This window comes from Channa argus, chromosome 12, assembly GCF_033026475.1.
Source record: "Channa argus isolate prfri chromosome 12, Channa argus male v1.0, whole genome shotgun sequence".
Lineage (NCBI taxonomy): Eukaryota > Metazoa > Chordata > Actinopteri > Anabantiformes > Channidae > Channa > Channa argus.
The window spans coordinates 24456937-24469245 of NC_090208.1; the positions used below are offsets into that span (position 1 = coordinate 24456937).

Below are 12309 nucleotides of genomic sequence, written 5' to 3' on the forward strand. Positions count from 1 at the left end.
GTATTGATGTGTACGTATAAGAATTAATTTGGTTCATGTTTATTGAGGTGCTACAGTTAATATCAGTGCATCAGAACACATTTAATTCTTTATCACAGTTCAGTACACACATGGTAGAATCAGCTCACATGGCAAAAGACGACTCTACAGAGCCCTGGTAAATGAGAAGCCACTCACATGGTTTTGCAACACAATGTTCAGCCAAGTCGTCAGTTTCAACTTCCTTCCAGCTGTGCTGTGATACCATGATAAACCTGTAAGATTCATTTCTGCAGAAGCTCTACGCAGACACAGCCTGATTAAAAGCTCCAGGTTGTTGGTGGCATAATCCAGATCCATGATGGGCCTGTTCATCGTCAGCCTTTTGATGACTCTTCTGCTCCAGCTGAGTGACGGCAGTGAGTTAATTGGCTTTATAGTCTATAGACATGTCTTTTTTCACATTCTAAATTAATTAAAGGAATGGCATGCATTTATATAACCATGAATACGTACAGTTTGATTACTGAGAATATTAACTAGCTTTATTCATGTAGGTAGAAGTGAATGGTGGTGTTGTTTTATATATTTTATGTGTGACAAGCATTAAATTTGGGTTAATACAGATCAAACCAAATCAAATTTAATGTAAAAACTTTTAGTGTGATTGAGTTGACAGGATTTTATATCTTGACTCCCCCACCGTCCACTCAATCCTTCTGCGCTTTTGAAGGGCAGAAGGATTTCACTTCTAGTTTTGAACTTTTGTTAATTTGTGAACCATTAATGTTTGACACTGGTATGAAATTCATTAATTAACAATAAAGGTAGATATCTAACTTTAAAACAAATTGACATCAGCTTTAAATAGTCTGGCAGGTTACCAATAACAAAACACTGGTAAACCTTGCAAACAAATAAGATCCCACCACCATTTCATCATATGTTATGTTCCTTCGTGATTTGACTCTTGTCCTCTCTAGACCCAGAGCGGAAGCAATATACAACACGTAAACCTGATGATTCTGTGCCTTTCGGTGAGTTCTGCCTGCATGTTTCTGATAACTCTCAGTGGACCAGCTCCATGTCAGGCACCCAGCAACCTACAAAGTCTGCGAACACAGGCAAAGAGCCCACCCAGCATCCCAAACACAGAGGAATCGTACAACTAAAACAAGCAAACAGGGGATCCAGCCAACAGCCAGCAACTACGTCAAGACAATCGCTCACACAGCCAACCCTGCCATACGAGGAACTGCCTGAAACTGACAGTGAACTTGTGGTTCCAGTGGGGGCCCCTCATGTACATGAACAAGGTGAGATAATTATCCTGACCTGCCATAATGCAACTTGGGGGTGTAATGAAGATGATGGTTAGTTAGATGGTACGAATCTTATAAATAACAGTTTGTTAAAGTCATTATTGTGTTTTATTATTTTTCTGCACTAAACTGTATCTGTACAAACCATAACTACAACCGTAGTATGTTTATTGGTAACATAATGAGGATATATTGGTATGTTAATTTAAAAAGCATTGCAAATATGTTGATACTGAACATACACCTGCTTTTGCAGTTATCACACCATTTAATGGTTGTTATCTTTTTTTTTAATTAGCACCACAGCTTTGTAGCATAATGAACCAACCCCCGCCCGCTCGCGCCAACTGAAGCAGTTGAAGAACGTTTCACACGATAGTGCACTTAACACTGAAAATGTTATAAACATATATGTAGTTTTAATGATTATCATTAAAACACAAATCAACTTTTAAAGCAAAGCAAAATAAACCAACCATTAAATCTAACCTAACCTAACAGCTGTTTTAAAGACTGCTAGTTAGCTTCATTCATCACTGCCCTTAAACAGCCTCTTTCAACTACGCTTAATGCAGAAACAGCGATCTACAGTATGTGGGTACATGAAAAGGGAGAGATCATGGGCAGGAAACCAGCTTATTCATAGATTTACCTAGATAACGATCGCTGAAAGGGCAGTTAATTTTAGGTTTGGGACGGTTTCAAAATCTACTCTCAATTATCGGATCTCTCAATTTATCTGATTTGACAAAGAAATTCTTTTTTTGTGGCTATTGATTGATTTTCTGATCAGAGCTGAACTTTGTATTTTTATCATTGCATTCAGGGTGCTGCTGCTGATATAGTTATATATATATATATATATATATATATATATATATATATATATATATATATATATATATATATATATATATAAAATCCAGCATGTGGACAAAATGACTTTTTTGCATACCAGTATCCAGCAGCTCAATTCAAGCACGGTTTAAAACAAACACACAGGCTGCAGTCCAAGAGGGGACTGTAGGTAGGTACGTTGTATTTATCATCAGTACATCTAGTTTTTGTGACTTTTTTGTGATTTTGTTTTGTAATTGTGTGTATTGCAACAGAATAACGCTTACTTTTGTTTTTCAGTGAAATACTGGAGAACGGCAGGGAAGTTTGTGTGAACCCACCCAGCATTTCTGAATATATCGCCAATCGTGCTTCGCGGTAGGTTGAGTCACTGCATCTCAGTATGGATTTGTCAGCTGCTATTTAAACTTTATTTGAAGCCCCTTTTCTTAAAGTGGACCATCATAGAAATGTGTATTTTATTTTAGACTTGCATATTTTTTAAGATACAGCATGTACCTTTTTTCAATTTTTTTCTCCAAAACTAATCGTATTGTGGAGAGTTGCTGTAAAAGCCTCCTGTAACCCAGACTCACTGAACAGCACCTGCAGCAAGGCAAAGATATTTGGTGTTAAATGTTTGTATCAACAGTACCTCTCTACATTTTGGAGTGTAAAAAAAGTTGTATAACTGCCAGTGTGACAGTCTGATGTCAGGCATTTCCTCACTGATAAGATGATGGATTAATATCTTTTCCTGCAAGTTGATGTGTTTAAGACTTTAGACTCCGAAGAGTTTGTGAACGTTGCCCAACCAGTGCACCAGACCACTGGGAAGTTCTGCAGAAGGCCTAGGAGGAAATCACACCTGAATACAGCAAAAATAACAGATCTGTGGCATGATGAGCCTGAACTGACATCTAATAATATGAAAGGACAAACTGAATATAAATATTACAATATTTGTATTTGTTCTTTATGTTAATGCTGGAGACTTGTTTGTTGCAGGACAACAAACGACTTTTTTTATACCATCGATGATAAAGAGTAGTAAAAATCTTGGATTTTTAAAATTGCTGTAACTTCCTATAAATGTGCTCGTTAGAAATTTAAAAAAAATTAAGAAAAGATTAAACTTCACTTGTGGTAAAAGAGCCTGATAGCAACATGGAAAAAACATCATATGAGCAGATGTGGTTACTGATTGTTTTGTGGTGGCAAATTCTCTCTCACAAACACACACACACACATAAAATGCCAGTGACTGGGTTTTATTAAACACTATCCCACATAGACTTTGTGTCAGCAGCTTCATTTCAGAAAGAGGTTCGGTTAAAAAAAGTAATATGCAGTGGACTGTTCAGATTGGTGTGGTTTTCCTGAACGTTGGTTGGATTTTCTTTTTTTTACAACCAGGTCCTCTGGGAGGTAAGAGAAGTTTTAAGAAGTTTGTTGGCGCATATTTTACTGTGATTAAAAATGATTAATCGAACACGTTCAACTGTTTCAGATGACAGGTTATAGAAATAATGGCTATATTAAGGACAAAACAATACACTGTTAAATCTGTGGCAGCATGAATCCCACAAATATTGAGGGCTTAGCAGCATAATGCATGTTCTCTCTTTTTTCAAAATTAAATTACAAGGATGATGAGGATGTGAAAACGTAAATGGAAACAGAATGTGATGATTTCCAACTTTCATCGACCCATATTTTATTCACAACAGAACATAAATAATGTATAAGATGTTGAAACTTATTTGTCATAATCTGGCCCTCACATTCACTTCCTGTCCTGGACTTTTATTTCGTATCACTTTTCTCCGCTTCCTGTCGCCACTTCATTTCTCCAGTTTAACCAGTCATCAATGTTCACAATTGCTTTTAGCTGTTCCCCTACCTTTTTAAACCCAGCTCTCCCCTTGGTTCTGAGTCAGATTATTGTCTTTGTGTCATCTTTGTCATCCATGCTGCACTTATATTCGAGTTTGACCGTCTTGTTGTTTTTGAATTCCTGACTCTTATTCGTGTGGACTTCTGTTATCTGATTCTTGGTAGCTCTGTCACATTGTCCTTGCTTAGTTAAATGTCCCCGGGTTTGAAATGTTTTTTCATTTTGATTTCCCACCTGCTTTGTTTGTGCACGCCTTCATTTTCTGTTATGTAATTTTGATGCCTTTTAATTAATTATCACGTTACTCGCTTGATCAGTGCTCACCTAAGTTTGGTTTTTATTCACGGTTTGTATTTTTATCTATAATATTCTTCCTTAGTTGTCCTAGTCTAGTTCCTATTAGCTCCCCCTGTGATTTTGTGTTTGTATGTGTTACTTTTGAGTCCACATACAAACCTTGACAATATTAGCTCATTTCTAATTTGATGGCAGCAACGGATCTCGAAGTTGGAACAGACGCAACAAAAGGCTGGAAAAGTAATTGCCGCAAATCAAAAACGGAGCATTTGGCAACTAGTTAGGTTAATTGGTCAGTAACATGGCTGTGTATAAAAGGAGCATCTCATAAAGGCAGAGCCTCTCGAATGTAAAGATGGGAAGACGTTCACCAATCTCACAAACTATTCCAAAAAATTGCGAAACACATGTAGAAAAAATGTTTCTTAGGGCAAAATTGCAAAGTATTTGAAGATCCTACTATCATCACAAAATGAAAAATCCAGCAACAAAGGCCCAGAACAGTTGAGCAACTAGAATCCTGCATCAGACAACAATGGGACAACATTCCTCTACGAGACTCCAGCAACTGGTCTCCTCACTTCCTAGATGTTTACGTACAGTTGTTAAAAGAAGAGTGGATGCTACACAATGATAAACATCACCCTGTTCCAACTTTTTTGACATGTGTTGCTCCCATCAAATTCAAAATTAGCTAATATTTTCCATGAAATTGTAAAATGTCTCAGTTTCAATATCTGATATGTTGTTTATGTTCTTTTGTGAATAAAATATAGGTTAATGAGATTGGCAAATCATTGCCTTCTGTTTTTATTTATGTTTTACACATTGTCCCAACTTATTTTGAATTGGGGTTGTATGTACATTGGGTTTAGGGCAGTTTTCCTCTGGGCTGTTTTGGAAACCTACTATGGAACCATAAGTAAATACACTAAGTTCACCATTATACAATCCAATACAGCCGCTCTGCCATGAATTCTACTTTACAACGTTATAATTTCTCAGTCTGTAAATTGAAACTATGAGAATAGGTTAAGCAGTTTTTTCATTTACTGACTTTATTAAAGCACCTTATTCCTTTATCATCTTAGGAATTAATTATTGTAATGCTCTGCATGTTGGAATCCTTAAAGCATTATTGCCCCATTTTAAACTGGTTCAGAATGTAGCTGCTTATCATCTTAAACATATAAATATGAGCATAGTATAACCAAATTTTTGCCTCACTTTGTTGGCTCCCTGATCATTAAAGATTTGTTTAATTGAAAATATAAAAAACTATAAGTTTTTAAAGGTCTGCATGGTGGGACACCTGTTTTACATTTCCATACACCAGGCAGATTTCTTAGGTCATCCAATCAGTTCAGTAGTAGTTGCTTAGTATTTTTATTGTGGTTGTATTTATTTTGTTTGTTGTATTTGCTGTAATGTTATTGTGATGAATATCTTAATTGTCATCTTCAAGTGGTTTGTGTGGATTTTTAGTGTTTGTACAGAAAAGAAGCTCAGAAACTGCTGTTAAGTTTTGTCTTCAAACTACATCTGAGATGACCTGGACAACACCTATACCTTCCGACAACATCACCTCTACACCTCCCTCTAAAATAACCTGGACACCACCTAAACAGTCAGGCAAAAAAATCTCTAAACCTATTCGTCGTAAACGGTGCTGCTCTAAATTCTCCCTACAAATAATAAAAGTAGCGGTCATCAGGTCATATTACATGACTAATAAGAAGTGTTCCAAGACTGGAATCATGTAAGTGTTTCAAACTAATTCATTTAATTCTGAGTATGCTTAAAACATAAAAGTACATTATAATAACAATGACCTTTATAATTAATTCTAATACGTGTTAATAAGGAAGGAAAATACAGGGCACCTTCTGCACACCCAGCAGAATTACATAGTTTAAATGTTCATTTTCTAATTTTATACACAGTATAGTGAGTCATTATCTTATTATTTCTGACATTAATTTATGAGAAATGTGTCCTACAATCAACATTTCTTCTGGCAATTGTCTTTATTTACATAGTTTAAAATAAAAGTTATCATGATTTGTTATGACGCTAACTTTTTTTTTGTCTTTGTCTCAGTTTGGTTACAGATCAGTCTCAATTCTGTGTGGATCCAGCTCACCTGTGGGTTCAAAGGATTATGAAAATTTTGGATAAAAAATCCTCGTAGAGAAGCTGCGAGTCTGGAAACTCCTGTCTGTTGCTTTTATCAAGTCACATCGTGTTAATTGTTTATAGTTCTTGTTACAATGTAATAATGATGTATTTATATGTTCAAATCTGCCACAAATAATCAGAGGTGTTCTGAATTATTTATAACCTGAATTGCTTTCCTCACTAACACATTCTTTGTCTGTGTAATGACTTTTAGATACTTTGCTTTTCTTATAATATAAATAAAAAATATACAGTTAATACTGTAAAAACTTTGCTTCATCTCTTGATTTAATCTTTTCTTGAATGCCACACACATTTGTTTGGCAGTTGACAAATCTGTGGCATGATGAGCCTGAACTGACATTTAATAATATGAAAGGACAAACAGATTGTGAATATTACAATAGGGCATCTTATTCCTTTATCATCTTAGGAATTAATTATTGTAATGCTCTGCAGGTTGGAATCCTTAAAGAATTATTGCCCCATTTTAAACTGGTTCAGAATGTAGCTGCTTATCTTCATATAAATGTGAGCATAGTATAACTCAATTTTTGCTTCGCTTTGTTGGCTCCCTGATCATTAAAGTTTTGTTTAATTGGATATATAAGTTTATTTCTGCATGTTGGGGCACCTGTTTTACATTTCCACACACAAACCACTTGAAGATGAAAATTAAGAGATCCTTTACAATAAAGTTACAGCAAATACAACCAACAGAATAAATACAAACAATAAAAAAATACGAAGCAAACTGATTGGATGACTTAATAAATCTGCCTGGTGTATGTATGTATGTGCAGCCCCACAATTGTCCTCTCAGTTCTTGGTAAATGGTAAATTTTTGCTTATGTAGCTTTTTTATCCAAAGCACTTTACAATGTTTCTTCTCATTCTCCCATTCACACGTACTTACTTGCAAGGGGCTCACCTGAACCACCGCAACCAACTTGGAGTTCAGTGTCTTGCCCAAGGACAAACTTGACACCTTGCTTGGAGGGACTGGGAATCAAACCACTTACCCTGTGTTCTGTGGACGAGTACCTTACACACTGAACTACAGCAGTCCTTGAAATTTGGTATTACCAAGAACAGCCTCAGCTGGTGAGTTGTCTACCCACAGAGCACACAATGGTGGCACAGAGACACCCATGGCTCACACATCCATCCTACAGAGACCGGACCATCTACCTGGAGGAGCCGGTGTCTGCTCAGGGTCTGTTTGGTCAGCCTCTGGATGCTATTTAGGCTAAATTCGAGTTGTGAAAGAAACGGGCTGAGGTACTGCGTAACATCATGCCTACAAGATCAAGCCTAAACAGGGCTTTTAAATAAGACCATGGATAGGGAAAATTAAACTATTCTTATCTCACTAGTAATTCATTTTCATGAAAAATTGTGGTCTATTATGAAATGTGTAAAGTGACGTGATTGTAACTTGACTTTGATTAGAAATATATATAATATATATTGGAGTAAAAAGTAAAGATATTTGCTTTTAGATGTAGTGGAGTAAAAGTCAAAGTAGCCATAATTAAATCTATTTAACTAAAGTACAGATACTTGAAAAATGTACTTAAGTGCAGTAACAAAGTACTTATACTTCATTACTTTCCACGACTACTTCTGAATATTTTTAAATTAACTGGGACCCTTAGATTGTTGAGCATATCTTGTATTTGTGGTATTGGGTGGTGATCTGGGATGAATTTCCTATTTAACCCGCTATAATCACAGCACAATGGGACTGGAGTATGAAGATTTGGATTTTCTTTATCCAGCCTCTGTTCAACAGGTCTTCCAGATACTCTTTTACCTCCTTATGAAGGGGCTTGGGAACTGATACATATGTTCTCTATGAGGTTACTCAGGAGTATCTTGAGCTACAGTGATGGAATGTCGCCCACATCATATTCCTCATATTCATCAGCAAAAATCAAAAAACTTGATCTGCTGCCGTTGCTGGAGAGAGGCGACTGAAGGGAACTGGGGGATCCAACACCACAGGATCCCAGCTATCTTCACCATTCACTGTTATGTCTCCTTGGTCTGTCTCCCCAACTTCCGTTGCTGTTTTTTCTTTTGGTTCACTGCGGTGTTGGATTCTTTCCCACTGGTTCTGTAGGTGCAGGGTAGATGGTTTTAACTAAATGTTGTTTTTAACCAACCTGTCCCAGTATGGCTCTGGGAGGAAGATGGATATGCATGAACTTTCAGTCCCTGAAACAATTGTGAGAGCAGGTGGCAGGCGAAAACAGTTCTCCTCCATGGCCACAAAAGCTAAAACCCTGAAAACACAACCAACAGCTACTCATATAGAAGTAAAGGATTCAAATTGGTACCTCTACTCATAGTAGTATTTTTTTTTAGGCAAGTATTTACACTTTTACTTGAGTAGGAAGTTTTCCATTTTTCTACCACCTCTGCATCTTTTACACTGATGTTAATCCTGCATTTGTGCAGGACAAACTGATGATTGTGACTTCACTTCATTCATCACCTCATTTTTTCATGTCTTGTTTCTTAAAGAAGCCAACTGAAAAGTTAAACATGATGCTCATTCTGCACTGACAAAATCAAGAGCCCTTTAACCAGAGAAACATAAACCATTTTCTTTTGCCCTGCTGCCATGTTTACTGGCATTCTGAAAGATGATCTGACAGATGTGCCAGACTTTGACCACCCTGATTTGAATCATTGTCCTGTTGAACCCATCTCCATAAACTCAAGTCAATGAATAACAGCCCACAAGAGTCTCAGTGACCACAAATATTACATAGCAGGATGGATGACAGAAACCAAGCAATGGTCAGTAGCAAGAAGGGAAATTACATTGAATTACATCAGCTACAACTGAACTGGTTTTGTTCTACTGTTTAATTTTAATTATCTATAGCTCACTTAGCAGATAATGTGGTGCAGCTCTAAACACTTTTATCAACACTCACATCATCAATGAGTTCAAAAGCATCAGTTCCTGGCAGCCCCACATCGTCCACACCATAGAACACCGATCCAGCATAGTTTTAAAAACAAATGTGGAAGACTGGAATGTTCCTGTTAGTGGAAATTTGAATCCCTGTGGAACCCTAGGCCCCACCTCATACGCAAACCACTGACACACCACTGAGCCCTCACCACATGTTTTTCAGAAGAGAAGGTGTGGGATTATTCTCCTTCATCAACTTCTTCATAATTTTTTAAGGAATATCCAGTCATCATGAAGACCACTCACATACTTCTGCTCTACATCGTAGGAGCTGCATTGGTTTTCACAGTGGTCGGCCACAGTGAGATTCATCTATATTTTTTTTCACACATTCTGTCTTCGAGGTCACAGGACACCTTGATAACACTTACTTTACATTTTATCCTTTCATGTGGACCTACTCCTAATGACTGCTGCTATAATTTTCATACAAAGACAGTGGGGAAAAAAACAAAACTTCTCATATTACATGACTAGTGTCCACTGCCCAAAAACTGGAGTCATGTAAGTGGAGAAAACTGAGCCAATGTCGTTTTTAATATGTTTGATGCAATTACCAAGATAAGCAACCTTTTACTATACTAATAACATTTATTTAATATAGACTAGATTTCTCTTACTTACGCCATGTTTGGTAGCTATTTGTTATCCTTTTTGAAACCTTGTTTTAAGACTTATCGATTATCATAATGACATTAACCTTGATTCAGTTTAGTGACCCAAAAGTCTCATCGTATTTGTGAGGATCCAAAGCTCTCCTGGTTTCAGAACATCATGAAATATTTAGATGAAAACTCCTTCTAAAGCAGCTGTCTGGAAGTTACTGCTCCTTGTTGCTTTATTTAATCACATCCTGTGAATTGTGTAATTGAGCAAATCTGATTTGGTTTACTGACCAATTTATGAGTGTGCGTGTGTGTAACGTCTTTTTGATGTTTTTTATTAGCCAAAATATCAGTAAACATCATGCATAAACAGTATTAATTGTGTCAAAGTTAAAATAGAACTCTCAAGCAAACCTTAAGTAGTCTTGCTTGGAAATAATTAAAATGAAGTTGATCACATCAGGCCTCTGTAAATAGTCCTTACAGCATTTTGTCCACTGAAAGAGCTTAGTAATGTGACTCTAATTATAAGGGAAAAATAATACTTTTCCTTAAAAGTAAAGCATAAGCAGGTTTACATAGGTTAAGTTGATGATAGGTTTCGGATCAGCCAGGTGCCCAAATGTACAATGAAAAGTGTCTTTGGTCTCATTGCTGTAACCAATGGAAAATAAAGTCCACAGCCCTTGATTTATGCAGAAATGTATTTAAATATGTATGTACAGCTAATATGACACTTCAGCTGCCTGATTGTATCTAATCGAGTGGATAACCTTTAACTCTGGAGGTTAGAGTTTTTTTTAATCCAATAAAGATCGATCGCCTAACGCAGCGCATGGAGCAGGTTTACGTTATTGTCTTTGGTGACTGTGTTGTATTAGTAGCTATTTTTTAATTTATAGATTTATAATAAGATTTGATGGCAGCATCTCAAACAGCTAACTCAAAATTAAACTTTCCGAAACTACTGATCAGACACGTGTGGATAGTTTTTACAATTTGCACTTAAAGCCCCAGTTTGCAACATTTGACTTCTGCTTTTTACAGGGTACATTTTAGAAATAATAGTGTTTTATTAATAGTATGATGTGGTACTATGTACTAGTACTATGTATTAATAGTGTATGTTTATGATATACAAGTTAGGATTAATTATGTTCTATGATCTTTGAAATATGTTGTCATTTTTTAATTTCTTGAGGTTCTTTTGTTTTAGCAGTGTATATCTAGCAATTATCAGCAGTAGTTTCCTGTATATGGTGGACTTCTTGTTGACTTGCCTGATTTTCCTTCCTAATGTCCTCTGGCTGTTATTGGACAGCTGCCTGCTGCATCTTTGGACTTGTTTGCATTTCATATTAGATCACTTTCTGGCAAGCATTTGACATGTTTGCTACAATAAAGTATAATTAAATTCTGCCAAAACATCATAGAGATACTGTAAATGCTGTGAAGACTTGGCCTTATTTCTTAATTAATAAGCTAGAAAATACGTTTTTACTAACCGGCTTAGAAGGAAGGAATAAGGAAAATAATGATAAGCCTTAAGGTAAAGCTCATTTAAACACAATTTATGTTTTTTATTTCTCATTTATGACTTGGATTATGCTTCACTTGTACATCGCTTTGGAGGACAGTGTGCCAAATAATAAATGTAATAATGTAAATATCCTGAACACGGGCAGCACGGTGGGGGAGTGGTTAGTGCTGCACTCTCACAGCTTGAAAGTCCCAGGTTCAAACTTGGCCTCTGTTGTTTGTGGGTGGAGCTTTCATGTTCTCCCTGTGCGTGTTAGATTAAGTGGTGACGTGAAAGAATGACCTGCCCCCTAAGTTTTATATGCAGGTTACTTTAATGTATGAATTTGTATTAACACGATGCACAGAAGACGTCATTTTCCACCGTTGAATGCAGAGGCCTTATGAATCCAAATGTGCCTGTACCATTCGATAACCAGCATTTACCATCTGTCTTTTGACAGCTGATATAATATTGTCAATTCTTGGTCAATCATTGTGCAGTATGGTCAACTCACAGACAAATCCAATTCTAATATCCCCTTCTTCTAATTGTCCTTAAAATACCATGACATCTGACGATACAAGAGACTGGCAGATGTGTGTTCAGCAAGTCCCTTTGTTTTTCTTTCTCTATAAGGATTCTGGGGTGGCCATGACCTTAAACGACTGCGGGTGGTGCAGGAG

General features: G+C 36.5%; 1 protein-coding gene across 1 annotated transcript in view; it reads left to right on the forward strand.

Moving 5' to 3' along the window:
• Window positions 1-261: 261 nt before the first annotated feature.
• The window catches only part of LOC137138201 (uncharacterized), a 33537-nt gene continuing 21489 nt past the window's right edge, over window positions 262-12309 (forward strand). The window contains exons 1-2 of the mRNA XM_067525231.1: window positions 262-398; window positions 963-1295. Of these exons, the coding sequence (XP_067381332.1) occupies window positions 338-398; window positions 963-1295 (394 nt within the window). The 5' untranslated portion in view covers window positions 262-337. The remainder of the gene's footprint in view (window positions 399-962; window positions 1296-12309) is intronic.